Source organism: Lagenorhynchus albirostris, chromosome 8 (genome assembly GCF_949774975.1).
Source record: "Lagenorhynchus albirostris chromosome 8, mLagAlb1.1, whole genome shotgun sequence".
Taxonomy (NCBI): Eukaryota; Metazoa; Chordata; class Mammalia; order Artiodactyla; family Delphinidae; genus Lagenorhynchus; species Lagenorhynchus albirostris.
This window is the reverse complement of record NC_083102.1, coordinates 86,088,117-86,101,186: the sequence shown is the minus strand read 5'-3', so window position 1 is coordinate 86,101,186 and position 13,070 is coordinate 86,088,117. Positions and strand designations below refer to the sequence as shown.

Sequence of the window (13,070 nt, the reverse complement as noted above, 5' to 3'; positions counted from 1 at the left end):
TCTTACAAAAACACTAAAAACACAACTAACTGCCGAATAACCATGTTTTTTGTTCAAGTCGACAAAAAAAAGACTTGAACCTACCAAAAAAGATATTCTGCACCGCAAAACAAAGAAGAAGCCACAACAAGACAGTAGGAGGAGCGCTTCTGTTATATAATCAAATCCCATACCTGCCAAGTGGGTGACCCACAAACTGAAAAATAATTATATCACAGAGGTTCTCCCACAGGAACTAAGAGTTCTGAGCCCCACATGAGGCTCCCCAGCCTGAGGGTCTGGAATTGGGAGTAGGAGACTTCAGAGCATTTGGCTTTGAGGGTCAGTGAGGTTTGAGTGCGGGACTCCACAGGACTGGGGGAAACAGAGACTCCACTCTTAGAGGGTGCACACAAGGTTTCATGTGCACTGGGACCCAGGGTAAAGCAGTGAGTCCACAGAAGCCTGGACCAGACCCACCTGCGGATCTCAGAGGGACTCCTGGGGAGGTGGGGGTTGGCTGTGGCCCAATACAGGGGCAACGTCACTGGTGGCGGAGGCCCCTAGGAAATACTCCTCAGTGTGAGCTCTCCTGGAGGTCACCATTTTGGCACCGAGACCTGGCCCCATCCAACAGCCTGCAGACTCCAGTGCTGGGATGCCTCAGGCCAAACAACCAACAGGGTGGGAACACAGCCCGACCCATCAGCAGACAGGCTGCCTAAAGTTGTCTTGAGCCCAGAGCCACTTCTAGACATGCCACTTGACATGGCACTGTCCACCAGAAGGACGAGACCCAACTCCACTCACCAGTGGGCAGACACGAGTCCCTCCCACAAGGAAGCCTGCCCAAGCTCCCGGACCAACCTCACCCACCAGAGGGCAGACATCAAAAGCAAGAAGAACTACAATCCTGCAGCCTGCAGAACAGAGCCCACAAACCCAGAAAGTTAGAAAAAAAATGAGATGGCAGAGAAATATGTTCCAGACGATGGAACAAGATAAAACCCCAGAAGAACAAATAATTGAAGTGGATATAGGCAATCTGCCTGAAAAATAATTCAGAACAATGATAGTAAAGATGATCCAAGATCTCGGAAAAACAATGGAGGCACGGACTGAGAAGATACAAGAAATGTTAAACAAAGAGTTAGAAGATTTAAAGAACAGAGATGGGGCTTCCCTGGTGGCGCAGTGGTTGAGAATCCACCTGCTGATGGAGGGGACACGGGTTTGTGCCCTGATCCGGGAAGATCCCACATGCCGCGGAGCGGCTGGGCCCGTAAGCCATGGCCGCTGAGCTGTGCGTCCGGAGCCTGTGCTCCACAACGGGAGAGGCCACAACAGTGAGAGGCCCACGTACCGCAAAAAAAAAAAAGAAAAAGAACAGAGATGAACAATACAGTAACTGAAATGAAAAATACACTAGAAGGAATCAGTAGCAGAATAAATGGCGCAAAAGAATGAATAAGTGAGCTGGAAGACAGATTGGTGGAAATCACTGCTGCAGAACAGGACAAAGAAAAAACAAAAGAAACGAGGACAGTCTAAGAGACTTCTGGAACAACATTAAAGGCACCAACATTCACGTTATAGGGGTCCCAGAAAGAGAAGAGAGAAAGGACCTGAGAAAATATTTGAAGAGATAGTAACTGAAAATTTCCCTAACATGGGAACGGAAACACTCAAGTCCAGGAAGCGCAAAGAGTCCCATACAGGATAAACCCAAGGAGGAACAGGCTGAGACACATATTAAACAAACTGACAAAAATTAAAGACAAAGAGAAAACATGAAGAGCAGTAAGAGAAAAGCAACAAATAACATACAAGGGAATCCCCATAAGGTTATCAGCTGATTTTTCGGCAGAAACTCTGCAGGCCAGAAGGAAGTGGTACAATGTATTTAAAATGATGAAAGGAAAAACCTACATCCAAGAATACTCTACCCAGCAAGGCTTTCGTTTGGATTTGACAGAGATATCAAAAAGCTTTACAGACAAGCAAAAGTTAAGGGAATTCAGCATCACCAAACCAGCGTTACAACAGATGCTAAAGGAACTTCTCTAGGCAAAAAAGAAAACTGAAAAAGGAGAAGTTACAACAGACACCGCAGAAATACAAAGCATCCTAAGAGACTAGTACAAGCAACTCTATGCCAATAAAATGGACAACCTGGAAGAAATGAACAAATTCTTAGAAAGGTATAAGCTTCCAAGACTGAACCAGGAAGAAATAGAAAATATGAACAGACCAATCACAAGTAATGAAATTGAAACTGTGATTTAAAACCTTCCAACAAACAAAAGTCCAGGACCAGATGGCTTCACAGGTGAATTCTATCAAACATTCAGAGAAGACCTAACACCCATCCTTCTCTAACTCTTCCAAAAAAATCGCAGAAGAAGGAACACTCCCAAACTCATTCTATGAGGCCACCATCACCCTGATACCAAAACCAGACAAAGATACTACAAAAAAAGAAAATTACAGACCAATATAACTGGTGAATATAGGTGCAAAAATCCTCAACAAAATACTAGCAAACAGAATCCAACAACACATTAAAACAATCATACACCACGATCAAGTGGGATTTATCCCAGGGATGCAAGGATTCTTCAATATACGCAAATCAATCAATGTGATACACCATATTAACTAATTGAAGAATAAAAACCATATGATCATCTCAATAGATGCAGAAAAAGCTTTTGACAAAATTCAACACCCATTTATGATAAAAACTCTCCAGAAAGTGGGCACTGAGGGAACTTACCTCAACATAATAAAGGCCATATACAACAAACCCACAGCAAACATCATTCTCAATGGTGAAAAACTGAAAGCATTTCCTCGAAGATCAGGAACAAGACAAGGATGTCCACTCTCACCACTATTATTCAACATAGTTTTGGAAGTCCTAGCCATGGCAATCAGAGAAGAAAAAGACATAAAAGGAATACAAATTGGAAAAGAAGAAGTAAAACTGTCACTGTTTGCAGATGACATGATACTATACATAGAGAATCCTAAAAATGCCACCAGAAAACTACTAGAGCTAATCAATGAATCTGGTAAAGTTGCAGGATACAAAATTAATGCACAGAAATCTCTTGCATTCCTATACACTAATGATGAAAAATCTGAAAGAGAAATTATGGAAACACTCCCATTCACCACTGCAACAAAAAGAATAAAACACCTAGGAATAAACCTACCTAGGGAGACAAAAGACCTGTATGCAGAAAACTATAAGACACTGATGAAAGAAATTAAAGATGTTACCAACAGATGGAGAGATATACCATGTCCTTGAATTGGAAGAATCAATATTATGAAAATGACTATACTACCCAAAGCAATCTACAGATTCAATGCAATCCCTATCAAATTACCAATGGCATTTTTTATGGAACTAGAAAAAATCATCTTAAAATCTGTATGGAGACACAAAAGACCCCAAATAGCCAAAGCAGTCTTGAGGGAAAAAAACGGAGCTGGAGGAATCAGACTCCCTGACTTCATAGTATACTACAAAGCTACAGTAATCAAGACAATATGGTACTGGCACAAAAACAGATACACAGATCAATGGAACAAGATAGAAAGCCCAGAGATAAACCCACGCACCTATGGTCAACTAATCTATGACAAAGGAGGCAAGGATATACAATGGAGAAAAGACAGTCTCTTCAGTAAGTGGTGCTGGGAAAACTGGACAGCTACACGTAAAAGAATGAAATTAGAACACTCCCTAACACCATACACAAAAATAAACTCAAAATGGATTCGAGACCTAAATGTAAGACCAGACGCTATAAAACTCTTAGAGGAAAACACAGGAAGAACACTCTTTGACATAAATCACAGCAAGATCTTTTTTGATCCACCTCCTAGAGTAATGGAAATAAAAACAAAAATAAACAAATGGGACCTAATGAAACTTCAAAGCTTTTGCAAAGCAAAGGAAACCATAAACAAGACAAAAAGACAACCCTCAGAATGGGAGAAAATATTTGCAAACAAATCAATGGACAAAGGATTCATCTCCAAAATATATAAACAGCTCATGCAGCTCAATATCAAAAAAACAAACAACCCAATCCAAAAATGGGCAGAAGACCTAAATAGACATTTTCCCAAAGAAGACATACAGGTGGCCAAGAAGCACATGAAAAGCTGCTCAACATCACTAATTATTAGAGAAATGCAAATCAAGCCTACAATGAGGTATCACCTCACACCAGTTAGAATGGGCATCATCAGAAAATCTACAAACAACAAATGCTGGAGAGGTTGCAGAGAAAATGGAACCCTCTTGCACTGTTGGTGGGAATGTAAATTGATACAGCCACTATGGAGAACAGTATAGAGGTTCCTTAAAAAACTAAAAATAGAATTACCATATGATCCAGCAATCCCACTACTGGGCATATACCCAGAGCAAACCATAATCCAGAAAGACACATGCACTCCAATGTTCACTGCAGCACTATTTACAATAGCCAGGTCATGGAAGCAACCTAAATGTCCATTGACAGACAAATGGATAAAGAAGATGTGGTACATATATACAATGGAATATTACTCAGCTATAAACAGGAATGAAACTGAGTCATTTGCTGAGACGTGGACGGATCTAGCGAGTGTCATACAGAGTTAAGTAAGTCAGAAAGAGAAAAACAAATATTGTATATTAATGCATGTATGTGGAAACCTAGAAAAGTGGTACGGATGAGCCAGTTTTCAGAGCAGAAGTTGAGACACAGATGTAGAGAACAGACACGTGGACACCAAGGGGGGAAAACCGTGGTGGGGTGGGGACGGTGGTGTGCTGAATTGGGCAATTGGGTTTGACATGTGTACACTGATGTGTATAAAATCGATGACTAATAAGAACCTGCAGTATAAAAAAACAAACAAAACAACTAAACTTTCCTTGGGTTATTTTTATGGAAATATGTTAATATAAATGTTTCAGACATTACATGAAATTTCTAAAAATCTTGTATGTTCTGGTATTATAAGTCATAATTCTAGTTATTACTTTAAAATGTATATCTCAGAAATAACTAAATTTCCTTGTCAATTGCATTAGTATGAACTTTCATCAAATCTTTATCCGTGGTCATTTTTAAGTCTTTTGTCATTTACAGACAGTTCTGGGTGTACTCTGATGCTTTTGCAAATATGTTCCTATAAAAGGGTTTCATCTTCAAGGAATTCATGGAAAAGACTCTGACAAGTACAGGTTTCTGGTAACTGACTATACTGCTGAACTGAATGAATAAGCATTTTCAGAACTCTAATGGAAAACTGATGAACTCATAAAGTGCTAACAAAAGATCAAGATGAAAAAATATTGATTACAGGGGACTGAGTGAACTGATGAGGATGATTATAATTTTTGTGACCTTCTGTTTGAATAAAAAAAAAATCCCACAAGGACTCAAAGGCAAAAAATATACAAATCAATTTTCACTGCAAAGTAAAGGAGCTATTACAGTGGAGGATTACTGGAGTGAATGTCAATATTATGACATAGTGTGAGTGTGTTTCGTGTTTGGTGATTGCAATCATTGTTGCTTTTGTTGTGGTCATCCATTTACAATGCTTGGTGTCAGCTTATTTATCTCTTGTAAAAATAAAATACTGTGTGTGTGTGTGTGTGTGTGTGAAAAACAAAACAAAACAAAAAAACCAAAATAATAAAATATTAAAAAAAAAACAAAAACAGAATACTCTACCCAGCAAGGCTCTCATTCGGATTTGACAGAGAAATCAAAAATGTTTACAGACAAGCAAAAGTTAAGGGAATTCAGCATCACCAAACCAGCTTTACAACAAATGCTAAAGGAACTTGTCTAGGGGAAAAAGAAAAGCCCAAAACTAAAAACAAGAAAATTATGAACGGGTAAAGCTCACTGGTAAAGGCAAACATACAGTAAAGTTAGGAAATCATCCACACACAAATATCAAAACCATCAACTGTGAGGAGAGTAGAAATGCAGGACATTGGAAATGTATTTGAGATTAAGAGACCAGCAACTCAAAACTATCTTGTTTATATATATATGTACTGCTATATCAAAACCTCATGGATGGTAACTGCAAACCAAAAATCCACAACAGAAACTCACATGCTTCCTGATTTCAAACTATATTATAGTAATCAAAACAGTATGGTATCGGCACAAAGACAGACACATAGATGAGTGGAATAGAACAGACAGCCCAGAAATAAACCCACACACATGATCAATTAATTTATGACAAAGGAGCCAGGACTATACAAAAGGGAAAGAAGAGTCTCATTAATAAATGGTGTTGGAAAAACTGGACAGCTACATGCCAAAGAATCAAACCAGTTCATCTGTACCATTTTTCTACAGATGAACCAGTCTGCAAGGCAGAAATAAAGACAGAGATGTAGAGAACAAACGTATGGACACCAAGGGGGGAAAGCAGTGGATGGTGGCGGGATGAATTGGGAGATTGGGATTGACATATATACACTAATATGTATAAAATAGGTAACTAATAAGAACGTGCTGTATAAAAAATAAAATAAAATTCACACACAAAAAAGAAGGAAACCGAACCACTATCTCACACAATACACAAAAATCAACTCATAAAGGATTAAAGTCTTAAATATAAGACCTGAAAACTAGGGGCTTCCCTGGTGGCTCAGTGGTCAAGAATCTGCCTGCCAATGCAGGGGACACGGGTTCGAGCCCTGGTCCGGGAAGATCCCACATGCCGCGGAGCAACTAGGCCCGTGCGCCACAACTACTAAGTCTGCGCTCTAGAGCCCGTGGGCCACAACTACTGAAGCCCCTGCGCCTAGAGCCCATGCTCCGCAACGAGAAGCCACCGCAGTGAGAAGCCCGCGCACAACAACAAAGAGTAGCCCCCACTTGGCGCAACTAGAGAAAAGCCCACATGCAGCAAGGAAGACCCCAAAGCAGCCAATAAATAAATAAATAATAAATTCTTAAAAAAAAGACCTGAAACCTAAAACTCCTAAAAAAAAATAGATGGTAAGCTCCTTGACATGGGTCTTGACATGATTTTTTGGATTTGACCAAAAGCAAAAGCAACAAAAGCAAAATAAACAAGTGGAACTACATGAAAAAATCTTCTGTACAGCAAAGTAAGCCATCAACAAAATAAAAAGGCAACCCATGAAATGGGAGAAAGTATTTGTAAATCATTTATCTGATAAATGGTTACTATCTAAAATATATTTAAAAACTCAAGCAATTCAATAGGAAAAAAAAAAAGAAACAATCTAATTATAAAATGGGCAGAGGCTCTGAATGGACCTTTCCCCAAAGACATTCAAATGGCCAACAAGTACATGAAAAGGGGCTCAACATCACTAATCTTCAGGGAAATGCAAACCAAAACCACAATTAGCTATCACCTCACACCTGTTAGAATGGCTATCCTCAAAAAGACAATAGATAACAAGTGTTGGTTAGGATGTAGAGAAAAGGGAACCCTTGTGCACTGTTGGTGGGGATGTAAATTTCCAATCACTATGGAAAATATGGAGGTTCCTCAAAAAATTAAAAATAGAACTACCAGGGACTTCCCGGCAGTCTAGTGATTTAAGACTTCACCTTCCAATGCAGGGGGTGCAGGTTCAATCCCTGGTCAGGGAGCTAAGATCCCACAGGCCTCGTGGCCAAAAAACCAAAACATAAAACAGAAGCAATATTGTAACAATTCAATAAAGACTAAAAATGGTCCACATCAAAAAAAAACTTTCAAAAAAATTCTAAAAAAACAGAACTACCGCATGATCTAGCAATTCCACTTCGTGATTCCACGAAATCACCACCTTGAAAAGATACTTGCACCGCCATGTTCACTGAAGCATTATTTACAATAGCCAAGACATGGAAACAACCTAAGTGTCAATCGATGGATGAATGTATAAATAAAACGTGATAATACACACACACACACACACTCACACTCACACATACATACAATCGAATGTTATTCAGCCATAAAAAAGAAGGAAATCCTGTCATTTGTGACAACATGGATGGATCCTGAGGGCATGATGTCCAGAGAAATAAGTCAGACGATGAAAGACAAATACACAATGATCTCACTTTTATGTGGAATCTAAAAAACTCAACTCACAGAAACAGAGTGTCATGGTGGTTGCCAGGGGCTAGGGGCTGAAGGAAATGGGAAGATCTGGGTCAAAGGGTACAAACTTTCAGTTATAAGGGCAATGAGTACTAGCAGTGTAAAGTACAGCTTGGTGACTATAGTTAACAATACTGTATTGTATACTTCAAAGTTGCTAAGACAGTAGACGTTAAAAGTTCTCATCACAAGAAAACTTGTGGTGATGGATGTCAACTAACCTTACTATGGTGATCATTTTGCAATATATACAAATGTCAAACCATTATGTTGTACACCTAAAACTAATACAGTGTTTATCTCAATTTAAAAAAAATAGATCACCCTCCAAAACATAAGGGTGATGCTGACAAAATGGGTATTTCTTGAGTCTTCTTCAAAGAAAAAAGTGTAGCTTCAGGTAGTGGCTGTGAGCAACGTATTTTGTAAGCTGCCTGGCCAAGATACTGGTGATTTTGGGGGGGCAGTAAGACTTTGTCAGTGTTCATCATGTTGAGTAAGTGTAAGTGAGAAGGTATCTGAGTTCGGGTCACCTGACTACTTATACGAAAATATCTCTGACACAAAGACAACAAAGTAGGCTTTGGAAGTAAAGGTAAGTCCAAATCTGTTTTAAAATGAATTTTTTCCCCCTTGTGCCAAAAGGGAAAGAAACCTTTCACCCACTCCCTTTTCTGAGAACATTTCCTTGAGCAAACTAGTAATTGTAAATCCTTTGTCTGTCCCTTTGATATAAATATACATCTTTTTTAAAGCTAAGTAAGCCTCTTGCCGGTTTAAAACCCAAGAAAATCTTTCTTAGCGTCTTTGGTGTCATCTGAAGTGTAAACATCAAGGAAGATGGAGTCCCCATCTCCTTGTCTCTGGGTGAGTCAGAGCTCGGTTCTTGGCTCTGTGTTGTAACTACGCGGTTATCATAGATACTGAGAAGTCTTATTTTTCTTCTACATAACGGCTATTAGCTAACACAAATACCACCCCAACTACCTGTGAATTTAGAATGAACTACGTGTAGCAAATGGTTCTGTCAAGTCCTATTAAGGACAAATTACTGTTTATCTTGACGGCATGTACTTAATATGAAAGAGGTTATAGGTTATCTCTGGTTGGATACATAAAGGGGTGAGAATTCTGTCTTTGCAATCCCATTAGAAGATTGCCCGTGATGGGCGTAGCAACCTGGTTTAATGCTTATTCTCTAATAAAGCTATTTAGTTCTTTCCTACATTTGTAGAGAGGAATTTCTTGGTTGGCAGGAGATTTTATTTTTAATTATTTCTGTAACAGCTTTCATGACCTGAAATACCCCCTAGAACATTCAACAAGTTGTTAGAATCCTGAATGCAGCAATCAATTTTTGGACCGAAACCTCACCATGCACTTGTCCGCCAGGAGGGTGTCCTCCATGCAGACAACTGTTCTAATTTGATATACATAGCTATATCTGTATCTCCAGGATCTCTCGCATACTTTGTGTGTGTGTGTATATATATACATATATATATAGACCACGGCGACTTCAAAGTACCTCCCCTCAGAACTGCCCCTCTGGCGTCCCTTCTTCCAGGCTACCTGCACGCAGAATTTCATCTATCGCCCCAGAATCCCCCTGGTAACACAAAGGCCGGGAGCAAGCTTTAACGTTGAGAGGCAATCAACACGCTTTTGAGAAACTGTTCTCAGCTGTGACGCCAGACTCAGACAACAAAGTCTGGGCAATTTTTCATCCCGGAATTTTGAACAAAGAAATGGAGGCGGGGAACCAGCTCTGAACCCTACACTCACCCAATCACGTGGAAGACCCGTCTTTTGCACCTGGGCTTCCCGACTTTGCCCTTCTCATCAGCCTCCCTCCCTGGCTGGGCTCCTTATTTACTCCCAGCACTGGAAAGCCACGAGCACCTGTGGCGTCTTCAACCCCCACTCTGGGAAAGCCACAGTCACCGTCCCCGCCCACCTGCCAGGCACCCCGTGGCCTCACCTGCAGACCGCGAGGGGCGCAGCCGTAGCCCGGGGACGCCTCGCCGCCGGCCCCGCGTCAGCCTGTAGAAGCAGTAGCAGGCGCCGGCCGCTAGGACCAGGCCCGCCGCCACCCAGCCCACATCCCGGGCGCCGCCCATGCTGCCGCTGGGGCCACGCGCAGCGCTGGGCCTGGCGCAGGATGGTCCGAAGCCAGAGGGTGCTGCCGCCGTCCGGGTTCTAGCCGACGGAGAAAGGAAATGGGCGACTGAGCTCCGCCTCTCGGAAACCGCCCTGTCGGCCCGGACGCGTCCCGGCGGCTTCCTCGAGTCTGGGCGGGGCGCGGGTGAAGGAGAGCGGGACTCGGTGAAGAGCTGCAAGGACTGAACGCCCCAAGAGCACACACCAGGGACCGCCCCCAGGCCGGCCCGAGATTCACCTCCCTCCCGGCAGTCCTCGGCACCAGGGTGGGCGCTCGCGGCAACGCAGCGCCTAGTCCCTCCCCTCCACGCAGCGTGGTTGCCGGGGCAACGCCGAGACGCGCCAGCCCCTAGCCAGGCGCGGCTCCTGCTGCGCGGGGCGTGAAGCGCAGGCTGGAAGCGCAGAGTTTCAGCAGGGCCTCCGGTCATGGCCTCGCTGCGCCTTGCCAGACCCAGGCTGAGGAACTACTTCAAGGAGAAATACATTCCTCAGGTCTGCGAGGTACTGCAGCCAAGTGCGCCGGAGTTAGAAGAGAAAGGAATTGGAAGAGATTTCCCAGAGGAGGGACTGGGGTTTGGTGGAGAGAGGGAGTGGAGGTTCAGAGGAGCGAAAAGGAAAGGATGAAGTCACATTTGGGCAGGTCGGCGGTCTGGGCTGAACATACCGATCAGAGTTGAAGACAGAGGGGTGACAGTGGCTGAAAGGGGGGAATGGGTGACATCTCCCAGAGAGAAGGAACAAAGGGCCTCGGGACAGAAACCCCAAACTCCAACTTTTAAGTTTTGGACAAGAGGAGCCTGAAGACTAGAGGAGTGAGAATGAAGTGCTGTGGAGACAGAGAAGGAAAAGCAGGAGAGTGTGGCTTTATGAAGAGAGTGGGCAATAGTGTCACCTAAGATAAGGACCTGAAAAGGTGTAGTAGATTTGACCCAAGGTGAGTTTGGGTTTTCAGTAGAGCGATGAAGGCAGAAAATAGATTTAAGTTGGCTGAGGAGTGGAAGCTGAGACCTTTAGATGGAAGGTAGTTAGCCCTTTGTGAAGGGAAGGACCGCACAACCAGGACTTAAACACGGGAGGAAGGACTGTCCTCACCCACCCGCCTTGTAACAGGAGGGAAGGAGGACAAGAGGTGGATAGGTTTTGTAGGTTTGGGGATAGGAAGTCAAGAACGTTCTCTTCTGGTGACTTCCATTTTCTCTGCTAATATTAGGTGAAATATTTGCCAAGAATGGTATGTTTGGGTGGGGATGGAGGGTGCAGAAGAGGTTTTGAGTAGTTAAGTTATGCAGAGAAGGAGGGAGAGTTAGAAGTCTAGGGAAGGAAAGAGAAGGAGAGCCAGGCAGTGTTGAGAGCCCAGCTTGGGGTAGTAACTCTCCTACGCAGGTGGAAGGGCAATTCAGTATAGCTCCTCCTTTTTGGATGGTAATTTAGAAATATGTATTAAAATGTTAAATATGAATACCCTTTGACCAAGCATTTCCACTTCTGAGGATCCACTTTAGAGACATATTTGCACATGTAACCAGAAGGATGTACAAATATTTTCATTATAACATTGTTCATAGTGAAAATGGTTATTACCTAAGTGTAGGTAAGGGAATGGGATATTATGTAGAATAAAATATACCTGTACCTTTTGAGAAGAAGGGCTCTCCGTGACATATTAAATTTTAAAAAGAAAAGAAAAAAATGCAAATTGCTTAACAAAGTGTGTACTACAATCTAGCTACCTATTGATTTCATATATGTATGTATATGTGTATATATGTGTGTTTATATGTATATATATGTACATGCATATATATATCTATATTTAAGACAATAATACATGCATAGAACATATGGCAAACTTAATAGCAATGTTTTGGGGAATGGTTTTAGGAGAGAACTCTCATCTTTTACTCCATATACATCTGTATTGTTTTAATTTTTTTATGATGAGTTTCATTCATGTTTTACCTCTGTACAATTATATTTGAAAATGTGTAGAGAGCATGGTACTCATCTTCCCAGTTATATGATTTTCTCAAGCAGCACTCAGTAAATCAGATGCAGGTACACAAATAAGAGTTGACTTCATCCAGGATAGGAGTTTGCCAGACATATATAATGGAAGGGCAATGGTGAGGGAGCTAAGCTTTTGAGAGTGCCTGAAGTGATGGGCAAGGACTCTAAGGACTGGGTGGGAAATGAGAACAAGACATAATACTGATATGTGGGTAGAAAGTAGAAGTTTGTAAGAGGGGAATGAAGAGGGGTAGAGGGAGTAATTGAGTGAGGGAGCTGGAAAATAGGAGATGGGGGTCAGAAAGTGGAATGTTGGTATAGTTCTCTCTCAGTATCTTCATTTTTTTGTTTTATTAGAACTTTTTCTTGGTCAGATATATTGACACATGACTTCAGGGCTTCCCTGGTGGCGCAGTGGTTGAGAATCTGCCTGCCAATGCAGGGAACACGGGTTCGAGCCCTGGTCTGGGAAGATCCCACATGCTGTGGAGCACCTGGGCCCGTGAGCCACAACTACTGAGCCTGCACGTCTGGAGCCTGTGCTCCGCAACAAGAGAGGCCGCGATAGTGAGAGGCCCGCGCACCGCGATGAAGAGTGGCCCCGCTTGCCACAACTAGAGAAAGCCCTTGCACAGAAACGAAGACCCAACACAGCCATAAATAAATAAAAATAACACATGACTTCATAGTGCAAAATTCCAAACTTATAAAAAGGAAATGGACTTAGTTTCCAAGGGGAGAACCTGAAAAATCTG

General features: G+C 42.2%; 2 protein-coding genes across 2 annotated transcripts in view; one reads left to right on the top strand and one right to left on the bottom strand.

Moving 5' to 3' along the window:
- Nucleotides 1-10,586, bottom strand: part of ARMC10 (armadillo repeat containing 10) — a 37,056-nt gene extending 26,470 nt beyond the window's left edge. The window contains exon 1 of the mRNA XM_060157240.1: nt 10,130-10,586. Coding sequence (XP_060013223.1) covers nt 10,130-10,268 — 139 coding nt within the window. The 5' untranslated portion in view covers nt 10,269-10,586. The remainder of the gene's footprint in view (nt 1-10,129) is intronic.
- A 148-nt stretch (nt 10,587-10,734) lies between these two features.
- The window catches only part of FBXL13 (F-box and leucine rich repeat protein 13), a 185,033-nt gene continuing 182,697 nt past the window's right edge, over nt 10,735-13,070 (top strand). The window contains 1 exon segment of the mRNA XM_060157227.1: nt 10,735-10,809. Coding sequence (XP_060013210.1) covers nt 10,735-10,809 — 75 coding nt within the window.